The 14,356-nt window shown below is 40.2% G+C and overlaps 1 protein-coding gene across 5 annotated transcripts in view; it reads left to right on the forward strand.

The window, feature by feature from the left end:
• Positions 1-14,356, forward strand: part of KDM4C (lysine demethylase 4C) — a 409,962-nt gene that overhangs the window by 38,847 nt on the left and 356,759 nt on the right. For 4 of the 5 annotated variants that reach the window (XR_009564329.1, XM_030877155.3, XM_030877156.3 and 1 more), the window contains exons 2-3: positions 413-573; positions 6,354-6,529. Coding sequence is in view for 4 of the 5 variants with exons in the window: in XM_030877155.3 (XP_030733015.1) it covers positions 430-573; positions 6,354-6,529 (320 nt within the window). In the remaining variant the exon portion in view is untranslated. The remainder of the gene's footprint in view (positions 1-412; positions 574-6,353; positions 6,530-14,356) is intronic. The other variant, XM_060300914.2, reaches the window with a different exon arrangement.

Below are 14,356 nucleotides of genomic sequence, written 5' to 3' on the forward strand. Positions count from 1 at the left end.
GTAGTTGTGGCTCACGGGTTGAGTTGCTCCGCAGCATGTGGGATCTTCCCGGACCAGGGATCGAAGCCCTGTTCCCTGCATTGGCAGGCGGATTCTTAACCACTGCGCCACCAGGGAAGTCCCTAGAAAATTCATTCTTTCTAGGAAGGACTCTGAGGAGGAGAGCAATATAATTAGGTCAGTGATTTAATGCCAGGAATAGAAGCTTGGGAGGAGGAGTAACTAGAGGCAGTTTTTCTTTTCAGGAGTCTGGGGAGAGATGAGGGGGTCTCCCTAACAGGGTGGTAGAAGGGAATGGTTAAGTAACTAGAAGAGTTTTTGCTGGAGGAGCTTACCTGCTATTTGGGAGAAATGACCACTGACCTCACCACCCAATAACTCAGCACTGATGCCCGCATCATCTTCTCTGCAGAGACTGCTCCAGCCATCATGGAGGTGGCCAAGGTGGAGAGTCCGCTCAACCCCAGCTGTAAGATCATGACCTTCAGACCCTGCATGGAGGAATTCCGGGAGTTCAACAAATACCTCGCATACATGGAGTCTAAAGGAGCCCATCGAGCGGGTCTTGCAAAGGTGATTATCCTCAGATCTTTTAAGCCAGAAAATGATCACTTGGCCTTTCAGTTATGCTTAGTCTTCTTGATGTGGAAACTTGTTTCTTCCAAAGGAAGACATTTGCAAAATCTTTGTTCTTGTTAATCCATTAATGCAGTTAATGCAATGGGAAGCATTGATAGGCTTAAAGTAGAGGAGAGGAGGATATGGTGGCTGCTTGTTTGTTTACTTGTTATTTTTGTGACATTATTTTGATAAGATCACACAGGCTTCTACATCAGGAATGAATTTGAGGGGGAGGCAGAGCAGAAGCAGGGAGTCTTGTCAGGGGTAGTTGTGATGTGCTCAGGGACATAAGGTGGTCCCTAAGGTGCTCAAGACTGCATTGCAGGGTTGCCCCCATAAGCCCAGAGTTAGAGCTTTGAAAGAGAGATTATCTAGATTTGAATTTAACCTGAGATAGGTATATCTTTCTATAATGGAAATGTAGTTCAATTTAAAATTTTCCTCAAGAATAGATTTTATTGTTACTTGCTTTGTTTTGTTCTTGTTCTAAATGTTAAGTTTATAATCTGGGTTTCTGTAGACTTGTTGGCATCACCACATAAATTCCTGAGCCCCAGCAGAGCCTTCTCTACTGTGGCTCGTCACGGGTTCTACTTGGAACCCCATCTCCGTGGAAGGTCCAGTAGCATTGAAAACAGACAGTAGCCTCAGAGAGAACTTGCAGAAGGGCAGGGGTTGGTGTTCAAGTCCTCCTCCTGCATCTGGACTCAGCTGCTTGTAACCTTGGACTATTCTGACATCTCTGCCTTGAAGTCTGTTATTTGATATGTATGGTTCAGGTCACTCCTAGAAAAGGTTTAAAATTTGGGGATGTTAAGTTGAGTGAAAGTTGATTAGGGGTGGGTGAGAGAAAAGGAAGATAAAGGTTTATAGTGAATTTCTCAGATGAGCTATCCTTACTTAATCTTTTCATTAGGTTTGCTCTTAAAGATCTCATTTTTGGAACCTTAACATTTCTGGGTTGTCTTTGAGGAGGAAAAAAAATCAAGTTGAAGAGAATGATATTTCAGAACCATTTGACACACAGAATTTTGATCATAAACTTAAAATGAACCGGTTAGCAAGGTTTTGAGCTTTATTGGGCAGAAGGATGTTAGGGTGACTGTCTGTCCTCTACTCTGGGCTCTGAATGCAGCCCTTTGTCCTGTTGTTCTCCCTCTTTTGTTGCCTGAAAACATATATCTTACTGTGTTCCACTGGGATTAGTGAATGTTCTGTGGTTGGGGGCACGTTTAGTAACCTTAGAAGAGGAAGCGGGCACTACCCTCACAAGGGAGCTGCAGGCACACAGAGGACACCTGTGCTGCCTTGGGTGTTCTCTGACAGAATGACGTTAATGAGAACGACAGTTAGTTTTCTGAATGTTGAACCAGACACACCTGAGTCCAGACTTTTTTTTTAAGTGAGACTCATTGACAAAGCTGGAGTTACTCATTTATTCAATCTTGTGGCAATTCCCTTTTACTTATACTAGGAATACAATAAACTGTTTTATTCCCAGTCATTTTTGCCATCTTTTACATCAAGTCACATGGACTCAGTTTCACCTGATTTCCTTCTTTTTCTGGAAGTGACAGCAATAGCAAATGTATAAAACTACACCAAAGCAAACCAAATTGTAAAGATCAAAACTGCATTAATGTTGCTAGTTTACTTTGAGGGCTAGCGCTGGGGAACAGATCCACCTATGAAATTCTTTGTTGATGCACCATTTAATGAATTGGTCTTAATTTATGATTTGAAGAAAGTGGTTGAGAAATTCCAACAGTAGTGACTTTGGCCTCAGATTACAGTCTGTCTTGCTTGATAACATTTTTAAAAAAATCAATCAATTAATTAATTTTTGGCTGCGTTGGGTCTTCGTTGCTGTGCGCGGGCTATCTCTGGTTGCCGCGAGCGGGGGCTGCTTTTCATTGTGGTGCGCAGGCGTCTCACTGCGGTGGCTTCTCGTTGCGGGGCATGAGTTCTAGGCACGAGGGCTCAGTAGTTGTGGCTCGCGGGCTGTAGAGCGCAGGCTCAGTAGCTGTGGCGCACGGGCTTAGTTGCTCCGCGGCATGGGGGATCTTCCCGGACTCTAGGGATCGAACCCGTGTCCCCTGCATTGGCAGGCGGATTCTTAACCACTGCGCCACCAGGGTAGTCTGGTTGATGACATTTTTTTAGATTTATACTTTAGATTTAACTTTTTTTTTCCAGAGTGAGAGGTTTGACACCCTGACTTTTTGTCTAAAAAGTTGGTGGTCCAGGTGCGAAAGTGAAAAGTGACAGAGTCCTTAAATGTAAGACTTGTACTGTTTTTGTGGAGAAAGGTTATGATGAAGCATTATTATACGAGCAATGGCTAAATTCTTTGGCAGCAGTGTTCTGGACGTAGCCTGTTCTGGGCCTGAGGTTATGCATAATACAGAGCTTCACAAGTAGCCTAGCGGGTGCAGATAGCTGTCTGTGCCCAAAGGTGAAGAAAGAGTGTGAGAAGCACCGCCCTTCCTCCTCCTGCTCCTTTCTCAGTTGGTAGATGATAGTAATAGCAACATAGTTCAGGATAAGTAGTGCAAATACAGATTGTAGCTGGACAATTTTACTGGTATAGGGCCCAGGCTGGGGTCGGGGAGATGGTAATATGCAATATATATATATATATAAATATATATATATATATAAAGTCCTAAGTATGTTGTGCTTACGATTCCTATGTAAGAAAATCTGACGTGTTAAGATTTAAAATTATAGTTAAAAAATAAGATTTTTGTTATACGCCTGAGCTTACAGAGTTTTAAAGTTCTGTCTGAACATTTTAATTGAAGTAAATGAACACATGCACAAAATATTCACAAAGGTAATATTTAGAGTTTTGTAAATGTATTCCTTGTTTAACTTGAGAGAAGAAAATTTGGTTCAGAATTTTTTGGGGGTGAAAAACTGCCTTGTTTTTCACAACACAGGAAAATATTTAAGTCTAAACATAATATTGATTTTGATTGTAGATATATTTCTAAACAGGAGCCTGGATAAATCTATGTTTTATATTTTGGAATACTCACATTTATTTCTGATGAAGAAAAAGTTAGTATTTATAACACTCTTAAATACTGCCCTCTCCCCTTTCAATATGTGATCAAGACAATGTAATATGTTTATCCATATCCATTTGGTGCGATTGTCCATATGCTTTTAAGATACTGAGTATGTATTTTTAGCTCATTTTAAGCTAACATACCTCGGAGAAAATAAAATGTATAATATTTCCATATTGCTGATGAAAATTAATTTTAGACTTGACTGCTCCCCCCACCTCTTTTTTGAATTAATAGAGTCGTTTATCAGGTGTATAACATTGGCCAAGTCACTCCTTCCCCGACTCCAGGTTTTCTTATCTGACGAAGCTTGACTTAAAGCTTTCACAAAAGCTAGTTGCAGGTGCAGTGTAGATAAAATGTGAAAGACAAAACCTGAAAACTCTTAGAAAACTCTTAGAAAACAAAATAGAATGTATTCATGCCCTAGAGTAGGAAAATACATATTTTTTAAACAGAAGATCAAGGCAAAAAAATGAAGAAATTGGATTACATTAAAGTTAAGAGCTTATGTTTATCAAAATATAGTTTAGAAGGTTGAAGGGAAAGTTACAGGGTAAGAGAAGATATTTGATATATGTACACACACATACATATAGATATTTGCAAATACACACACACACACATTCTTCTAAGAATAACCAGACTATATACAGAATCTCTATACATTAATAAGAAAAAGACTGACAGTGCCATAGTAAAATGAGCAAGAGGATTGAATAAGCACTTTACGAAAGAGGATATCTGTAGGGTCAGTGAATATATGAAGAGATTTCTTTAGTTATCAGAAAATGCAAATAAAATCCAACTTGAGTACCATTACACACCTTCCAGAAAGACTAAAATTTAAACGATCAACAATGCAAAGTGATGATGAAGATGTGGAGCAACAGGAACTTTCACACATTGCTGGCGGGAGTATGAAATCGTACAACCACTTTGGCAAAAGTTTGGTAATAACGATTAAGTTTGATCTGTACATATCCTATGTCCCAGTAGTTTCACTGTTAGGAGGGTCTGTGCGTGTATGTATTTGAGAACCGTGTGCCCACATGCAGCAGAAGATGCATACAGCAATATTAATAGTGCTGTTTGCAGTTGCCAATAATTAGAAAAAAAACAAGTGACCACCAAGTAGTCACCCCTACAAATAAATATTTATACGAAGGCGTACTAAGTAGGAATGAAAGTCAATGAACTTCAGTTACCTAGGTCATCATATTTGAATCTCACAAAAAAATTGAGTAAAATATAAAAGATAAAGAATGTATGTATAGGGGGCTTCCCTGGTGGCGTAGTGGTTGAGAGTCTGCCTGCTGATGCAGGGGACACGGGTTCGTGCCCCGGTCCGGGAAGATCCCACATGCCGCAGAGCGGCTGGGCCCGTGAGCCATGGCTGCTGAGTCTGCGCGTCTGGAGCCTGTGCTCCGCAATGGGAGAGGCCACAGCAGTGAGAGGCCTGCGTACCGCAAAAAAAAAAAAAAAAAGAGAATGTATGTATATATGGATGCTTATGTTTCTGTACATTTAAAAAACTGTTGTCAGGGTTTACACACAGACATGAAACTATAAAGCCCAGCAAGGAGATTAATAGCGTAAGTGCCATGATGGTGACCATCTTTTGAGTAAGAGGGGGATGTATTTGGAAAAGGGTACCAGGATCTCTGGGGTGCCAGAAGTATCTTACTTCTCACACCTGAGCAGTGGGTACTCTGGTGTTTGCTTTATAATAACTCACAAAGCTACATATTTGTGATTATGCATTTTTTGTATGTGTGCTATCTATATTTTGCAATTAAATTTTTAAAAGAAGTTTGTCTTTAAAAATTAAGATAACTTCTAAAGGTGGATAAATTCCAGCTATAAACCATGACTCAATTCATAACTTGACTCAATTCATAACATGACTAAATTCATAACTCAATTCGTAACTTCCTTCTAATTTTTGATCATATGATTATGTATTTTTGGTTTTACTGTTGATGATCTTTCCATTGTTAGTAATTAAGTGTTGAAATACTATGGGAAAGCAATGGTGTGCTGAGCTACTTCATACAGGCACATGAGAATTGAGAGTGCACATCTTTTCCAACCCCATGTTCAGTGACATCACATTGGTAAGCTCAAATTGGCCATGATGGGAGTAGTTACAACCATGGAAATAGGCAAAACCCACAAATCAGGGTTCCCCCACCTCCCTGGAAAGTTGTTGGTTAAACATTTACTTGCACACCAGTCTGATTTGCCATATTGTGTGAGAGGTGTTTAAAGAAAAGGTATCAACTAAACCAATACTTATTTTTCTCATGGTACTATAAACAGCACTTGAACTCTAGCAAGTTATTTTACTTTTGTGTGTCTCTCAATTTTACCTTTAAAACAGAGAGGTTAACAGTAGCCACTAAAAAATAAGTTAATACAAGCACAGTATTTTGTATAGTAAGTACTCAGTAAATTTTGCTGTTTTAAAAAAGTCATGTCAGTATGGTGAATATTTGGGAGAATGCAAGCATTTCCTTTAATGTGAATCTTCACAGTTCTTTTACACATTTGTCATATAAATGCTGAGAAATTCTTCACTTGTATTCTGTTGGAATAGAAAAGCTAAATAACTACCTGGAATGTTTTCCAAATAATATTTCATTATTTTACTTTTAGGTTATTCCTCCTAAGGAGTGGAAGCCAAGGCAGTGCTATGATGACATTGACAATTTGCTTATTCCAGCGCCAATTCAGCAGATGGTCACAGGGCAGTCAGGACTGTTCACTCAATACAACATCCAGAAAAAAGCCATGACAGTGAAGGAGTTCAGGCAGCTGGCCAACAGTGGCAAGTGAGTAGATTCAGTTTACTATTTTTATTTCTTTCGAAGATATAGGTGAACATGGTAAGTAACCAAGTAGATGGGAGCTTGTGGTGAAAAGCAGGAGTCTTCTGCACAATCTCTTTCAGTCCTCATTTAACTGTTACTGTTTTCTGTTTTTCAGGTGGTTGCCTGCCTACTTACTTTAGTTTACTGCTAGGGAAAACTAGTTCCTCGTTTTATCATCTCATTCATAATATTTGTAAATGGTTTTTTTCCTATCTTTTAGTTGCCATGAGTTTTTGATTCTACACTTGATTCATCTTTGTTAGGCAAATTTTCTTCTGTATGTGACAATCTTTAAGTCTTTTTTTTTTTTAAATAGCATTCCTCTTTTTTAAAAAATTAATTATTTTTGGCTGCGTTGGGTCTTTGTTGCTGCGCGTGGGCTTTCCCTAGTTGGCATTGAGCAGGGGGCTACTCTTCGTTGTGGTGCGTGGGCTTCTTATTGCAGTGACTTCTCTTGTTGCAGAGCATGGGCTCCAACAAGTTTCCGGGGAGGTGGGGGAACCCTGATTTGTGGTTCTTGCCTATTTCCATGGTATAACTACTCCCGCACAGGCACGCGGGCTTCAGTAGTTGTGGCACGTGGGCTCAGTAGTTGTGGCTCGCGGGCTCAGTAGTTGTGGCTCGCGGGCTCTAGAGTGCAGGCTCAGTGGTTGTGGCACACGGGCTTAGTTGCTCCATGACATGTGGGATCTTCCTGGAGCAGGGCTCGAACCCGTGTCCTCCGCATTGGCAGGCGGATTCTTAACCACTGTGCCACCAGGGAAGTCCTGACAATGTTTAAGTCTTAAATGATAAGTTATATATATTAGAAGACGAGTAATTTAAAAAGAAAATCCTTGAATGACTTGAAGGGCCACCAGTATTGTGTTAGTCACCTGCTGCTATCTAACGAATAACCCCAAACCTTAGTATCTTAAATCAATAAACATTTAACATCTCAGTTTCTTAAGGTCAGGAATCTGGGAGTGGCTCAGCCAGGTGGCTGTGGCTCAGGGCCTCTCCTGAGGTTGCATTCAAGTTGGCTGGGGCTGCTGTCACCTGAAGGCTTGACTGTGACTAGAAGATTTTCTCCCAAGATTGCTCCCCTTACGTGGCAGTTGGCTGGAGTCCTGAGTCCTTTGCCACATGAACTGCTCCTTGTGTTGTGGCAGCTGGCTTCTTCCAAAGCAAGTGATCCAGGAGTTACCAAGATGAAGACACAATGTCTTTTCATGACCTGTTTCTTGACTGTCATTTCTGCCATATTCTATTTGTTATAAGCCAAATGCAGCCCATACTTAAGGGGAGGAGAATTAAGCTGTAAGTCTTGAAGGGAGGTGTATCAAAGGATTTGTGGATATATTTTAGAAACGATCACAGTTATGATTGTTATTAAATTGCCCCCCCAATGTTTTTTTTTTTTAAAGTTTCTGATGTGGTGGTTAAGGCCTTAGATCAAAATATTAATCTGGAAAAAAAATACCCCCCCAAAACCAACCAACCAATCATCCAACCAAAAAACATCAGTGTCTAAATTCTCTGGATGGGTATTCATGAGATTAAGTCCTTTGGATAAATTTAGTTGATATCTTTAAAAAAAAATTTATATTTGACATAGTAAGCACTTGATGGTACTTGAAAAATCTTTTTTCTGTGTGAAGTTCCTATTATGGAGCATTCTGGTTAATCCAAAGCAATTAGACATTTTATAATTAATTCAAGTCCCTCTTGAATTTTTTTTTAAACATCTTTATTGGAGTATAATTGCTTTACAATGGTGTGTTAGTTTCTGCTTTATAACAATTGAGTTTTTTTTCATAGGCATTAGTAAAGCCTCATTGTTTCAGATTTCATTGATTGAGAATGTGAAACTTTTATTTGGACTAGACTTGTTTGCTTTTATACTCTTTAAGAACTCTTTAATAAGTTCAATGCTAAAACAAGATTGCAGAAGCAATTTTAGCCAACTTTTTTTTTTCCTAACCCAGTGTTAGAAAGATATTTTCTTTTCTTTTAACTTAATTCATTAATTAATTAATTTTTGGCTGCGTTGGGTCTTCGTTGCTGCACACGGGCTTTCTCTAGTTGTGGCAAGAGGGGGCTACTCTTTGTTGTGGTGTGGGCTTCTCATTGCGGTGGCTTCTTTGTTGTGGAGCATGGACTCTAGGTGTGCGGGCTTCAGTACTTGTGGCATGTGGGCTCAGTAGTTGTGACTCGTGAGTTCTAGAGAGTAGGCTTAGTAGTTGTGGCACATGGACTTAGTTGTCCATGGCATGTGGGATCTTCCTGGACCAGGACTCAAACCCGTGTCCCCAGCATTGGCAGGTGGGTTCTTAACCACTGCGCCACCAGGGAAGTCCCTATCCAACTTTTTATAAGTACAAACTGTTTACCATATTCTGTTCTCCATTTTCTAGTGCCTATTTCCAGAGTCATTCTTAAAGTATTAAATAGCTTACAAAACCCCTCTCCAGGCCACGTGGGTCCCTGGGGGCATAGGAGGGAGGCCGGGGAGATCAGGAGAGGCAGGTGGGAGGGGCCCTCCGGGAGAAGCTGGAGAGGAATGGAGGGCAATTGCCCCGCCCACTCAGCCATGGGGAACCTGCTGAGGTCCCAGGCTGGTCCCTTGCTCTCCAAGGTGCCCCCCCCCACCCTACCAGCCGCATTGGCCCTGGGGGCATAGGAGGGAGGCCGGGGAGATCAGGAGAGGCAGGTGGGAAAGGCCCTCCCGGATCCCAGACCAGAGGTGCAGGAGAGGAGAGGAGGGCATTTGTCCCACCCACTCGAGCCCAGGAAGCCTGCTGGGCTCCCAGGAGAGGTCCCCTGCCCTCTGAGAGGAGGGCTGGGGGGCATGCCTGGGCCCCTTCTGTTCCTTGAGCCTACGCCCCACTGCCCACAGCCCCCAGGGCCTTTTCCAGCCCCGTGGGTCCTGAGCATTAGCCCCACCCACTGCCCAGATCTGCCAAGGCCTTCCCCTGCCCCCTTTTTTTTTTTCCTTTCCTTCCTCCTCTTTTTTACTGTTGTGTTGCTGATGTACCTTCTGGTTGTTGACTCATCTATATTTTTATTTTTACATTCTTTCTAACATATCTGTTAGTTTCCTAGTCTAATTTTATTTTTTACTTTGTTATTTTTCTCTCTCTCTCTCTTTTTTTTTTTGCCAGGCCATGTGGCTTGCAGGATCTTGATTTGCAAGCCTGGGGTCAGGGGGAAGCTCCTGCGGTGGGAGCTCTGAGTCTGAACCACTGAACTAACAGAGAACCTCAGACAGCAGGGCATATTCATCGAAGTGAGGTCTCACAGAGTTCCTCATCTCAGCAACCAAGACCCAGCTCTACCCAATAACCTACAAACTCCAGCGTTGGAAGGCTCAGGCCAAACAACCAGTAAAACAGGAACACAATCCCACTCATTAAAAAAAAAAAAAAAATGAGATGGCAAAAAAATATGTCACAGTTGAAGGAGCAAGGTAAAAACCTACAAGACCCAATAAATGAAGAGGAAATAGGCAATCTACCTGAAAAAGAATTCAGAGTAATGATAGTAAAGATGATCCAGAATCTCAGAAATAGAATGGAAGCACGGATTGAGAAAATACAAGAAATGTTTAACAAAGATCTAGAAGAACTAAAGAACAAACAAACAGGTGAACAACACAGTAACTGAAATGAAAAATACACTAGAAGGAATCAATAACAGAATAACGGAAGCAGAAGAACGAATAAGTGAGCTGGAAGACAAAATGGTGGAAATAACTGCTGAGGAGCAGAATAAAGAAAAAAGAATGAAAAGAATTGAATACAATCTCAGAGACCTCTGGGACAACACTAAATGCACCAACATTCGGATTATAGGGGTCCCAGAAGAAGAAGAGAAAAAGAAAGGGTCTGAGAAAATATTTAAAGAGATTATAGTCAAAGACTTCCCTAACATGGGAAAAGAAATAGTCACCCAAGTCCAGGAAGCACAGAGAGTCCTATACAGAATAAACCCTAGGAAAAACACACCAAGACACATATTAATCAAACTAAGAGAAGTTAAATTCAAAGAAAAATTATTAAAAGCAACAAGGGAAAAACAAAAAATAACATACAAAGGAATCCTCATAAGGTTATCAGCTGATTTTTCAGTGGAAACTCTGCAGGCCAAAAGGGAGTGGCAGGATATATTTAAAGTGATGAAAGAGAAAAACCTACAACCGAGATTACTCTACCCAGCAAGGATCTCATTCAGATTCAATGGAGAAATCAAAAGCTTTTCTTTTTTTTTTAAAGATAATTATTTTATTTTTTAAAATATTTATTTATTTATTTTTGGCTGCCTTCCTTCTTCATTGCAGTGGCTTCTCTTGTTACGGAGCACGGACTCCAGTAGTTGTGGCACGTGGGCTCAGTAGTTGTGGCTCGCAGGCTCTAAAGCACAGGCTCTGTAGTTGTGGCACACTGGCTTAGTTGTGCTGTGGCATGTGGGATCTTCCTGGACCAGGACTCAAACCCGTGTCCCCAGCATTGGCAGGTGGGTTCTTAACCACTGCGCCACCAGGGAGGTCCCTCAAAAGCTTTTCAGACAAACAAAAGCTAAGAGAATTCAGCACCACCAAACCAGCTTTACAACAAATGCTAAAGAAACTTCTCTAAGCAGGAAACACAAGAGAAGAAAAAGACCCGCAAAAACAAACCCAAAACAATTAAGAAAATGGTAATAGGAACATACATATCAATAATAAACTTGAATGTAAATGGACTAAATGCCCCAACCAAAAGACACAGACTGGCTGAATGGATACAAAAACAAGACCATATATATGCTGTTTACAAGAGACACACTTCAGACCTAGGGACACATACACACTAAAAGTGAAGGGATAGAAAAAGATATTCCATGCAAGTGTAAATGAAAAGAAAGCTGGAGTAGCAATACTCATTTCAGATTAAATAGACGTTAAGATAAAGACTGTTACAAGAGATAAGGAGGGACACTACATAATGTTCAAAGGATCAATCCAAGAAGAAGATATAACAATTATAAATATTTATGCACCCAACATAGGAGCACCCGAATACATAAGGCAAATTCTAACAGCCATGAAAGGAGAAATCAACAGTAAAACAATAATAGTAGGGGACTTTAACACCCCACTTACACCAATGGATAGATCATCCAAACAGAAAATAAACAAGGAAACACAAACTTTAAATGACACAATAGACCAGATAGATCTAATTGATATTTATAAAACATTCCACCCAAAAGTGGCAGAATACACTTTCTTCTCCAGTGCACATGGAACATTCTCCAGGATAGATCACATCTTGGGTCACATATCAAGCCTCCGAAAATTGAAGTCGTACATCTTTTCTGACCTCAACGCTATGAGATTGGAAATCAATTACAGGAAAAAAACCATGAAAAACACAAATACATGGAGACTAAACAGTGCACTACTAAATAATCAAGAGATCACTGAAGAAATCAAAGAAGAAATAAAAAAATACATAGAAACAAATGACAATGAAAGCATGATGACCCAAAACCTATGGGATGCAGCACAAGCAGCTCTAAGAGGGAAGTTTATAGCAATTCAATCTCACCTCAAGAAACAAAAATCTCAAACAATCTAACCCTACCCTTAAAACAACTAGAGAAAGAAGAACAAAGAAAACCCAAAGTCAGTAGAAGGAAAGAAATCATAAATATCAGAGCAGAAATAAATGAAATAGAAACGAAGAAAACAATAGCAAAGATCAATAAAACTAAAAGCTGGTTCTTTGAGAAGATAAACAAAATTGATAAACCCTCAGTAAGTGGTGCAGGGAAAACTGGGCAGCTACATGTAAAAGAATGAAATTAGAACACTACCTAATGCCATACACAAAAATAAACTCCAAATGGATTAAAGATGTAAATGTAAGACCAGACACTATAAAACTTTTAGAGGAAAACATAGGAAAAACACTCTTTGACATAAACCACAGCAAGATCTCTTTTGACCCACCTCCTAGAGTAACAGAAATAAAACCAAAAATAAACAAATGGGACTTAATTAAACTTAAAAGCTTTTACACAGCAAAGGAAACCATAAACAAGACAAAAGGCAACCCTCAGAATGGGAGAAAATATTTGCAAATGAAACAACAAAGGATTAATCTCCAAAATATACAAACAGCTCATGGAGCTCAATATCAAAAAACCAAACAATCCAGTTAAAAAATGGGTGGAAGACCTAAATAGGCATTTCACCAAGGAAGACATACAGATGGCTGAGAGGCACATGAACAAATGCTCAGCATCACTAATTATTAGAGAAATGCAAATCAAAACTACAATGAGGGGCTTCCCTGGTAGTGCAGTGGTTGAGAGTCTGCCTGCCGATGCAGGGGACATGGGTTCGTGCCCTGGTCTGGGAAGATCCCACATGCCGCAGAGCGGCTGTGCCCGTGAGCCATGGCCGCTGAGCCTGCGTGTCTGGAGCCTGTGCTCTGCAACGGGAAAGGCCATAACAGTGAGAGGCCCGCATACTGCAAAAAAACCAAAAAACAAAAAACTACAATGAGGTATCAGCTCATGGCAGTCAGAATGGCCATTATCAAAAAAGCGAGAAACAATAAATGCGGGAAAGGGTATGGTGAAAAGGGAACCCTCCTGCACTGCTGGTGGGAATGTAAATTGATATAACCACTATGGAAAACAGTATGGAGGTTCCTTAAAAAACTAAAAATAGAACTACCATATGACCCAGCAATCGCACTACTGGGCATATACCCTGAGGAAACCATAATTCAAAAAGAGACATGCACCACAATGTTCATTGCAGCTCTATTTCCAATAGCCAGGACATGGAACCAACCTAAATGTCCATTGACAGATGAATGGATAAAGAAGATGTGGCACATATATACAATGGAATATTACTCAACCATAAAAAGAAACGAAATTGAGTTATTTGTAGTGAGGTGGATGGACCTAGAGCTTGTCATACAGAGTGAAGTAAGTCAGGAAGAGAAAAACAAATACCATATGCTAATGCATACTATGGAATCTAAAAAAAATAAAAGGGTACTGATGAACCTAGTTGCAGGGCAGGAATAAAGAGGTAGACATAGAGAATGGCCTTGATGACATGGGGTGGGAGGGCGAAGCTGAGGCGAAGTGAGAGTTGCATCAACATATATACACTATGGAATGTAAAATAGTTGGCTGGTGGGAAGCAGCTGCATAGCACAGGGAGATCAGCTTGGTGCTTTGCGATGACCTAGAGAGGTCGGATAGGGAGGATGGGAGAGAGGCTCAAGAGGGAGGGGATATGGGGACATGTGTATGCATATGGCTGATTCGCTTTTTTGTGCAACAGAAACTAACACGGTATTGTGAAGCAATTATACTCCAATAAAGATCTATTTTAAAAAAAACTATTAAATAGCTTAGTTCATTTAGTGGAACCTCTACTTGACTACTTTGATATTTCAAGAGACTGTTTGTACTTGGAAATAATCAGATAATACTTACTAGAAAATGTTGGTTAATATCCTTAAAAATCATCATAATTATTATGAGAAAGTTCTGTGGGGTTTCAAAGGAAGGTAAACCTTCTGTGGTAGTTAATTGGAATGGTGTAATTTCATTTCGTAGGTGCTACTGAGATGGATTTTGAAGGAAGGTCAGAAACGTTACAAAACTAATGTATGCTTATTTAAAAATTCAAACATTATAGAAATGCGTAATTTCAACTCCCAGAGACAATCATTGTTAATAATACATGGCGATTCAAAGTATTGATGAGTACAGAGTCTCAAAGTCCTGTGTTCTCTT

This window comes from Globicephala melas, chromosome 6, assembly GCF_963455315.2.
Source record: "Globicephala melas chromosome 6, mGloMel1.2, whole genome shotgun sequence".
Taxonomy (NCBI): domain Eukaryota; kingdom Metazoa; phylum Chordata; class Mammalia; order Artiodactyla; family Delphinidae; genus Globicephala; species Globicephala melas.